This window comes from Microtus ochrogaster, linkage group LG2, assembly GCF_000317375.1.
Source record: "Microtus ochrogaster isolate Prairie Vole_2 linkage group LG2, MicOch1.0, whole genome shotgun sequence".
Classification (NCBI taxonomy): domain Eukaryota; kingdom Metazoa; phylum Chordata; class Mammalia; order Rodentia; family Cricetidae; genus Microtus; species Microtus ochrogaster.
The window spans coordinates 5,932,852-5,943,323 of NC_022028.1; the positions used below are offsets into that span (position 1 = coordinate 5,932,852).

Below are 10,472 nucleotides of genomic sequence, written 5' to 3' on the forward strand. Positions count from 1 at the left end.
CCCGATGGACAGTCTCTTCCTATAAGGCTCTTTGGGACCCAGGAAATTGTCCTCCTCTGTTCCCTGCAGGTGCTGAGTTGTAAGCCTGGCCTTTCTGTAACATGAACCACTTCATTTTGGAAATAGGGTGAGACAAGATCTCAGGTAGCACGAACAGCCTCAAACTTTTTATGTAATTGAGGATGATGTCTTAGTCGTGATCCTCCTGCCTCCACCTCCCAGGTGCTGGGATTACAAAGGCATGCGTTACACGCAACTGAACCCATGTCCTTTGAACTATAACTCCTCTCAGGAGTACTATTTCTTTCTACAAGGCCTTGGACCACTATCAAGGCCACGAAGGCTGCTGGAGCCTGGATGTGTTGGAGTAGGGTATGGGAGACTTTCTTTACATACCACAGTGCCTCTCTCTGTGTCTCCCTGTTTCTCTGCATTCTGTGAGTCGTAGTCTGTGTGTATATCACCCTCTCTGAGTCAGTCTGCATTTCTCTGAGTTCCCTATATACCCCTCAATCTCTCTGCGGACACTTCCCATCTCTGTGCGTCTTCCCGTGGAGGTGAGTACTTCAGTACATTTATATGTGCTCCAGTATGCTTGTGTGTTTGTCTCTGTCTTCTACACTGTTGTTCTGGAGCCTGTGCATGTCTACAGCTAGTTGGCCGTCCTCCAAACCTGAGTTATTGTGTCCCTCTCTGTGACCCTGAATTAATTCCTCCTGTGGCTCCTTTCTCTAACTCTAGTTCCCTATGACTGTCCAGCGACTACATCACTACCCTGAGGAGTCTCCCCCATATTGTCAATCATAATTTCTTGACCTTTTAACACTAAAAAAAGAAAAAGGACCACAGTATATTAATGATGCACGATGCCCTAGGAGTGGAAAACAAGAAATGGAGAAGAGAGAACCAGAAAGAGAGGAGATCCCTACTCAACCCCTTAAGCATATCCAGGCCAGGTCAGGAGCCTTCTCAGATAATGCTTTATTGTCTTATGGGACAAAAAGTCAGTAACCTAAGAATTTAAAAATGTGCCTTGCCAAAACAGGAATCAAGAGAATTTATTTCTAATTATAATCAAAGAAATGCCATAAACACGAAGCACGCTTAGAGACTAGACTCTTGCTGTATACTCACCTCCCATGGTAGGGATGCATGCTGCTCTGTTAGCTTGGCCCTTTGGTGGGATGACAAGAAAATTCAGAAGAAAGATCCTGGTGAAGACAAAATATTGCATTTATTGGTACCAATCAGTCTGCACTTATCACGGTGATTCTGGGCACACAGAGAACCTGAGGCATGGGAAAATATTTTACCCTTTCATATCACCTCCTCCTTTCCTCTTCATATTAAAACTAACAACCTAGCAACAGGCTTGTCCAAGGAGTCCCGCTCCACCATACCTGGCACCAAGAGAATTCCGAAAGAGGAGGAGAAAGACAAGAAAGAGGAGGAGGAGCAGGAGGAGGAGCAGGAGGAGGAGAGGAAATAAAAGAGAGGAGGAAGGGAAAGGAGGGTAGAGGAGAAGAGAGAAAAGGGGGAGGAAGAGGAGAAGGGATAGAGAGGGGGAGAGGAAAGGAACCTGGTGTCCTGCCTCAGTTTCTTAACAGCTTTGCTACTGAGATCCTCAACATTAAAGTTCCCCTATACCTTTTGTGTATGTTTTAGACATGTGTGGTCTAAAAAAGCAAGACATTTCAACATTGGCAGATCTGTGGCTACATGAGCGTAGGCTAGTTCATCTTGTCAGCTACCAAATGAACCCAATAACATATGGTGTCTTGGGTGTTGGGGAACTGGGACTGGTCCTGTCCAGGGAGGTGCCTTAAAGGGTGCCACAAATCTGGACTGTAGAAGATTGCTACCAAGGATTAGTGGCCTTCAAAGCAGCACAGCTGAATGGATGGTAGCCCTGCTTCTGTCCTTGGGCAAGGGTGGTAAAGCTAATGACAGGCAATGGCCTAGAGCTGCCGAGCAGAATGAAGGGAGAAACGCAAGATGAAAGGTAAATATATGTTGTACTTAGACCAGAGGCTTTTAACCCTGACCGCACGCTAGAATCACTGCAGAGCTTAAAGTAAATGCGTACGCTCAAGCCTTGAGAGTTTCTGCTTTAAGTTTTGAGTGAGGCCTGGGTTGTGGTTTGGTGTAGGTCCTTTATTTATTTGTGTGTTTGCTTTTGATTTTTAAGCTCCCAAGATATTTCTTAGATACAGCCAACATCAAAAACCACTGACTTGGACCCTCAACAATAATGAAGGGCTAGGTGTCTTTCTGACTTACATAAAAACCAGAGAGATAGAGAAAATGACTGTTTGTCTTGGGCCTCAATGGCCAGAATATTCCTATGGTGGCCTGAATAGATCATTCTAAAAACACACGAGGAAAGGACCAAGGCTACTATTTTAGAAGGGATTTGAAATAATCAGGCCAAGTTCGAGAAGAGAGCCTTTGGTGGTCTGAATGAGAATGCCCCTATAAGCTCATAGGTTTGAATACTTGGTCACCGGGGAGTGGCACTCTTTGACAGGATTAGGGGGTGCAGCCTTGTTGGAGGACATGTCTGCTCTCAGTAAATTTGCCCCCTTTTTTAGATGGGAGAGAACATAAAGAAATCAGTAATCTCCCGGGAAGGACTAAGAAGTTGACCAAAGTTTGGCTCAAATTAAAGAAAAAGAGGAGAGAGAGAGAGAGAGAGAGAGAGAGAGAGAGAGAGAGAGAGAGAGAGGAATGGCAGGTGACAAATCAAAGCCACATATTCCCTTCTGTTGTTGGCGTGTTGCTGAGGTCAAGCCTGAGTCCCTTTTGCTAACATGCAAACATTGCCAGTTCTTCCCTCACCCAGAACAGCCTGGCATCACAATGAAGTTTATAAAATATAGAAAGAGAGGATGAGGTAAAGGCATATCACAGTCCAGTCCCCCAACAATGCCTGGAGCACCTCTGCCACATCCACATTCCTGAACTGGCCCTGTGCCTATGCCATTCTGGTAACCATGGCAACTGCTTCCTTGCTAATCAAGGCTCCTGGGAAGTCCCTCATATTGGGTTTCAGCATGTGCATTCCTAGAATTTTCACACTGTGCCCATGAGCAGTATCAGAGAGAACCAGCAGGCTGTTGTGGGAGCCTGAGATCCCTCATCTCCTTTCATGGCTCCTTGTAGTCACCTGCTTCCTGTTTCACGCCTACAACACCTGCCACCTTGTCACCCCTCTTTAGACATCTAAACTGACTTTCGCCTTCATATTCAGACATCATACTCCATAAAGATTCTGAACAGCTCAAAGAGGGACCCACGCAGGAAAACTCTACACCGAAGGGTTTACACCATTCCCTTGCCAAATGAAAACACAAAGTGTTTACCTCTGATGCTCTGGAGACCCATTTGGCAGACATTACTCGACTCTTTAAGGCTTCTCTTATCTGGAAATTTAACAAAACGGGTTAGCAATTGAACGTTTATAAGAAGTTAGCGGTGTGCTTGGATGTGACTAACACTGTGACAAGGACACAGGTGGCTAGCTGGGTCCTTTCGGTGGGTCAGTAACAAGTGGAGTGAGCTAGAGAAAATCCAGGAGACGAGGAGGGGCAGAGAAGGAAAGCTTCTCTGGCAGGCATGGGTCCCTGGTCTTAAACATGAACCCAGTGGCTATGAGGCAAGTTTGCGCAAGCTCAGGGATGCTAATTACAGCTTTAGCATTATTTTTTGAACCATTAAAGTGGTTCATCACATCCCACATCGCATCTCATTTGGAATTATTCAAAACTTCTATAAAGGAGGGGAAAAAGTACCACACAAGGTCATCAGTGGGTCCAGACTCAGGAAATCCTAACAATAGTGACGACTTTATAACTTTACGATGTTTCTCATGTCTGCCATCCCATTTTAGGAAGAAGATAATTTTCAGACATAGATACTGTTGTCCCCACTATACTGCTGAGGAAGCTGAAACTCCAAGATCAAATGACATCCAAACTGAGCCAGCTGCACAGATCCAGATCCAGTCTGGGATTCATGTCCATCCACTGTAGACCTTCCTGCCTCCCTCCCCAACTCTTTCCTTTTCCCTTCCTTTCTCCCTTCTGTCATGGAAAATGCTGTTCTCTGAGGCCCTACATACATTGTCTCCACACTAAGGCCCGTGAAAGCCCTCCAGCTCAGGGACACTTCATTGCTCCCTGTGAAGATGTAAACTCTTTGCTGCAAGTTTGTAAGGGAAGGAGGGGCTCCTGGCATCCAGGGGGATCTTCAAGGCCATTTTGGCACTTCTATTGGCATTTCTACTCTGACCCTTTTTAAAATTTTGTATTTCATAATTGCACAATATTTGCTTCATATAATTGCATGCTGTGCACATTAATAGTAAGTGCATTTTGAAAAATACGCTCAGTTTTCAACTGCTGGTGGGGTTTCCAGGACTCCTCATGCAAATCCCTTAGCATCCCTTAGTCACATCGGGCCCTATGACACTTCCTGTATTTGTCTTTTACATTTCAATTTTAATGAAGAGATTCTGATCTCGAAAGAGACTGCATAGCTTGTAATTCTTTGCACCTAACTCTGGCACACAGAGAAAAGTTGCTGCCATTATTTGACTCTGTGTATTAGTTATGGCATCAGGTTAGTAGACACACAACCCCAGCAACTATGACTGTGGGGTACTGTAAATGCTTCCTGTGTCTTTGCATCTATAAAGTTGCTTTACAGTTTCTCGTTTAAATCTGGGACTCACAAGCACTGTGGAGCAAGACCAGTATTGAGACATTCCTTGTGAAGGTGGGGGAGGGTTGCCTCAAAACAAGCCCGTTGTAAGCTGAGACTATCTTAAGTCAGAATTGCACTTGGTGTACCTGTCTACTGAACACCACAGCTTTGTGACACTGTAGAGTGTTGACTGTTTCCCATAGTAAGCTCATGGCTGCCTCAGAGCTCTGGCTTGCTGCCACTGCCAGTCTGGTGAGAGAGTATGTGCTACATGACATTAGCCGGGAAGGGAGCTCGGTTTAAGTGGTGTCTCCTCTGAGTCAGTACCATTTTGCACAATGATAAACTCAAAGGCTTATGAGTTGGAACGTTGTAAGCCTGAGGTCATCTACATACAGAAATTCCAAGGATAAGTCTGTGTCACTGCTGAATGACTTCCAGAGTGATGCAGCATGTTGGTAAGGCAATGAGAGGCCTTTTTTTAAAAAAAAAAAAATTCTGTTCACAAATCTTTGATGGTAACTTCAATACATCAATACTTTTAAAAGCTTGATACCCTAAAGTGGACATGGGTGTTTTGCTTCCAGTTTTGTTCTGGTGTTGCTCCTTTTTCATTTTTCCCTTAACGTTTTACTTTGTAGTCGTGGCTCATTTGCCTGTGTGAATGGATCTGCACCGTGTGTGTGCACTGCCCCCAGAGGCCAGAAGGAGGCATCAGATGCCCTGGAACTGGAGTGATGTGTGAGCCACCAAGTGAGTGCTCGAACTGAACTGCTTGGCATCCCTCATTGAGCAGTCCTGTATTCCTGGCACACGTCCTTCCAATCCGAGAGATATCCTCCCAAAATAAGACTGTGAGATTTAACTAAAAATTCCATTTCTGCCATTAGAAATCAAAGCAGGACCTTGAGGAAACTGTTTCTTCACCCTGTGTCTCTCTTTTCTCATCTCAAAGAGAGAATAGAAACCCCTCGATTGTTTTGAGGTTTAGCGCTACTGTAATGAAATGTGCTCCTCAGAAGAGCTTGAAGGATGATGATAAGAATCACCTGCATTAAAAGAACCCTGATGGGGCTGGAGGGATGGCTCAGTGGTTAAGGGCACTGGCTGCTTTCAGAGCACCAGGGTTCAATTCCCAGCACCTATGTAACAATTGACAACCTTCTGTAACTCTAGTTTCAGGAAATCCAACACCTTCTGGGCTATGCAGACACTACAACACTTGGGGCACAGACATCATTTCAGGCAAACACTCATATACATAAACATAAATAAAATCTCAGAACATTTTTTAAATGATGCTCTGTTTCAGGGGGCTGCACAGAGATGCCTGAGGTCAAAGTTCAATAAGTCTTCTTCACAAGTCAGCAGATTTCAGGTCAAGTACGCAACCCAGGAAAACCAAGGATGGCTCACACACAATACCTTTGGATCCAGGATTGTTCCAAACATGAGGATGAAGAAGCCCTGTAAAAGAGGGAGAGGGAAGAAGATGCATTACAATACAATGATGATGGTAAGAGTACCAAACACGACATTCGTCACATCATTGTTACAAGAGCTTTATTCCGCTCATCCCTAATCTCAGGCCGCAATGTCTACCCACTGGTTCAACAGATATTGTTGCCTGAAACAAGAACAACAAACCTGTTACTCAACAAAGAGTACCACTGTTGACACAGAATAAGGCCCCTGCTTCATGTGAGGATCTTAGGAACTTCATGTTGAACATCATGAAAATTCTTTCCATTCAACAGGAGCTGTTCCCCTCGAGATATAAGTACTCAAGAAAGACGTAGAGAAGATGCAAGGCAGTGTAGGCTTGTAACCTCTGAGCAGCAGCTAATAAAACACACTTGCACAGCACAAGGAAAGGTAAACATCGTTGGCTGCCCATAACCCTCTCACATCACCCATGCAGAGGAAGACCACATCAGCAAAATGAAGACCATCCTCCACAGCTAGGATCCATCTGTGGTTCTGTCTTTCTGTTTTCACTTGTCTGCTAGTCACAACACAAAACCTCCCTGGATGAAGGAATTTCAAGGGACAACCCCATTTTTCTGATGAGGAAAAAGAAGTTCAGAAACACAACTTTTAAAACGCTGTAGACAGCAACATCCTTTCGACCCACTTCCTGGATGCTGGGTGGCTTGGGTGGTGGGTGGAAAGGGAAAGTGAGAAGCTGAGCTTCCCTATGGGCACTCCCTGCTAAGTCACTTTGGCCATAGCTGAACGTGAGCCCAGGCAGAGGAATGCAGCTGGAACCATAAAGATGTCATGGTCAATTGTTCAGCAGTGGGACAACAGCCTATTGCTACCACAGTTGATGAAAATGCAGCTGACAGATGGGAAACGACAAGAACCAGTGTGAAGCCAGACAGCTCATTCCTTCCTCTAGTGAACTCAAATGCTCTTCACCATAGACAGTCCATAAATACCCAAGCTTTGTCTGCATGGAGAGTTTATCAGACTGAATATTTGTGTGAATTCTTATTTTAGAAATGCATACAATTATTTAATTTTACTTATTATTGGTGTGTGTGTAGTTTATGGACATGTAACTATGGTGGGTATGTAGATGGGTGTCATGGCACACATGTATAAGTCAGAGAATTGCTTCCAGTGGTCAGTTGTGACCACCTGCATTGCTGTGTTGGAGTCTCTCTTATTTCAGTCACACTGCATTCTCTATAGGAGCTGGTCTACAAGCTTCTGACCAATTCTCTGGTCTTGATCTCTCATCTTCTGGGAGATTTCTTGGTAACAGAAGCTTACCATTGGATCTGTATGTAGTACCATATGTATACATGGGGTGGTACTCAAGTTGTCAGGCTTGCACACCAAGCCCTTCAATCTGTTGGTCCATCTCACCAACTCTCACACTCCTAAGCCTACACCTGCCTTTAACTCTAGTGTGAACATGCCATGGTTGACATGAACCATTAGTTTTCAAAGTATTACTCTTGTGAATTATGCTTGGAACAGACACACACCAGCCTGGGTCGGCACTAACGATGCATTTGAAAATCAGAATATTAATGAGATTGGCCCAGCGTAGAGATTTACTTGGTGTAGATTTGAATGGGAATGCCCCCCAAAGGCTTATAGGTTTGAATGTTCAGTAGAACTGTTTTGAAAGGATTGAGAAGTGTGGCTTTGTTTAGAGCAGGTATGTCACTGGGGTGAGCTTGGAGGTTTCAAAAATCCATGTGAGATTCAATTTCTCTGTCTCTTTCTGAAACCTGGAGGTCAGGATGGAAAACTCTCAGCTAATGCTCCAGCACCTGTCTGCCTCCTGCCGGGATGATCATGGACTAGCAGTCTACACTGAAAGCAAGCCCCCCAGGCAAATGCTGCCTTTTTGTCTTGGTCATAGTGTCTCCTCACAATAATAGAACCGTAACTAAGACATCTAAAAAACCACAACTGTAGACTATTTCCTCTACACAAATTCGTGGGGCTTTGTTTTCGTTTGTTTTCTGAGGTCTTCATCCAGATTTTAGTCTACAATGCTTTGTTCTCCTACTAAAATATCTTTGGGAGATGAGGGTGTCTCAAAGCCCCACCCAGACCACAGTAGCTCTCAGAGAAGGCAGAGGAGGGAAGAGGCAGCAGCTACAATGACACCCAAGGCGGCCACTGCCTACACACTAATTCTTCCACAGTAAAGGGATTGGCTAGCACCCCAATTAGTAGAGATATTTCCATAGGACTCTAATCGGGAAAAACCTTGTTTTGAAAGGGCTTGTCTCCTGTATCTTCTGCCCTCCAGCCTGTTGCTCAGTCAGCTTCAGCTGCCCCCTCACCTCTGCTAACCCTAAGCCCCACCTCTGCTGCTGCTGCTGCTTCCCATGCTGCACATGGTATCTGACTGCAGAGGATCCATGGCTCTGCTCCCTTTCCTCATTACTGAACATCTCAAGGATGCCCTGATACGGAGATAGGCAAAGGCTGTATCAAAACAGACAAACAAAGAAGTGCGGGGAAGACTGTTGTTTTTAATGCGATTCATTTCCTTGTCCATCTGTGTCACTGAATTTTACTGATGGCTTTATCTATAACCAGCTCACACTATTCCTAAACTATAAGTCAGCTTCCATGAGCCAGCACAAGTCAGTACAGCACTGCCTTCTCGCATGCCAGTGTCTGGTTGGCAGCTGCCCACAACCTCATAGGTACTGCCATCTCAATGACTTCATCCTTCTCCTTGCCAGAAGTAAAGACAGAAAACAACTCGAGTTTCAAGTTGATCCTATGACAAGTGAAAATGCCCACAGTATCAAAACTCAGGCACTCACAGAGCACTCCAAAACAAGAGTCGCAAGTCAGGTAGCCTGAGGGGGAGCACAGAAAGGCGCTGCTGTGGTGTGAGTGGCGTGAGACAGGTGTGTAGTAAGGGTTTACGAAGAGTAGCCTGTAGATTGGCTGAGCTGAAAGTTAGAAACACAGGGGTATTACCTCAGCCCCATCCATGACGAGCTTTGTAAAAATGTCTAATGAGCTGACAATTTCTGACACTGCTATAAATCTAGACTGCAATAACACTTTCTATAGAAATATAAAAAATAGCCAAGGTTTAAAATGTTACATGTGCCCTCGTACTATTAACAGTCCTCTCCAAGGCATCAAAATGTTTGCTATAAAAAGTGAATCATTTGTATTCACATTTTAAATGAGGAAAATGAGTAGATATTTGATTTGAAGTCTCTGTTACCAACTTGGTAAACATATATTTGGAAATACTTTTACTGGTCACTCTACACATTCCAAAAAAAAAATGGATAGCTCTTTAAGAAACTAGAAACTTTCTTTTTAATTGATTGCAACCTGTATATTTAATGTATGTAATTTTCAAGAAGGAAAATGTTAAATGTAAAGTACTATTTAGACATTAAATAGACCTATATGTTAGATCAGTGGAAAACTGAGATATAACTTTAGGTGAGAAGGAAAATTGCACAATTGCTATGATGTAGTTCAGTGGGTAGAGCACAGTCTACAGAACCCTGAGTTTTGGAATGTTGGAGGCATGCATGCCTAACAGGTACATAATCATGCACATAAGTTTTCAATTCTTATATTCAGCATATATTTGTATAAGCATGCAGAAAGAATTTGGCAGTGATACAAATGAAACCATGAACATTGCTTCATCCATAAAAGTATGAGAAATGCCCTTAAAGACTCTGCTGTAACTTGCCTGGTTCACCTAAGATGACATGCACTACTGTCTCAAACCTCTGAGTAGCTGAGTAGCAGACAATACAACAAGGGTAAAAAATGTAACAAACACCTCCAATCTGAGACTAAATTTTAGAAGAGGTGATTGCTAGCTTTCTAAGTAGTAACAACACAGAGCTAGAGATACAGTTCAGTTGGTACAGCATTTGCACAGCATGCATGAAGCCCTGGGTTCAATGTCCAGGACCCCATACATGGTACATGGTGGTGTGATGTGGGATTCCCTTCTGTATGCTGTGACTATGTCTTATTACCATTGGTTAATAAAGAAGCATGCTTTGGGTCTACAGCAGGGCAGAATAGTGTAAGGTGGGAATTCCAAGCAGATAGAGGAGGAAAGAAGGCAGAGTCAGAGAGACACCATGTAACTGCAGAAGGAGACAGACACTGGAACTTTACCCAGTAAACCACAGCCTTATGTCAATACACAGAATAATAGAAATGGGTTAATTTAAGATGTAAGAGCTAGCCAATAAGAAGCCTAAGATAATAGGCCAAGCACTGTTTTAATTAATAAAGTTTCT

At 43.9% G+C, this 10,472-nt stretch overlaps 1 protein-coding gene across 1 annotated transcript in view; it reads right to left on the reverse strand.

The window, feature by feature from the left end:
* Positions 1 to 2,480: 2,480 nt before the first annotated feature.
* Adgrf2 (adhesion G protein-coupled receptor F2) overlaps positions 2,481 to 10,472 on the reverse strand; it is a 19,276-nt gene continuing 11,284 nt past the window's right edge. Inside the window, exons 6-8 of the mRNA XM_005359850.2 lie at positions 6,130 to 6,171; positions 3,363 to 3,422; positions 2,481 to 2,582 (exon numbers count right to left, since the gene is read on the reverse strand). Of these exons, the coding sequence (XP_005359907.2) occupies positions 2,481 to 2,582; positions 3,363 to 3,422; positions 6,130 to 6,171 (204 nt within the window). The remainder of the gene's footprint in view (positions 2,583 to 3,362; positions 3,423 to 6,129; positions 6,172 to 10,472) is intronic.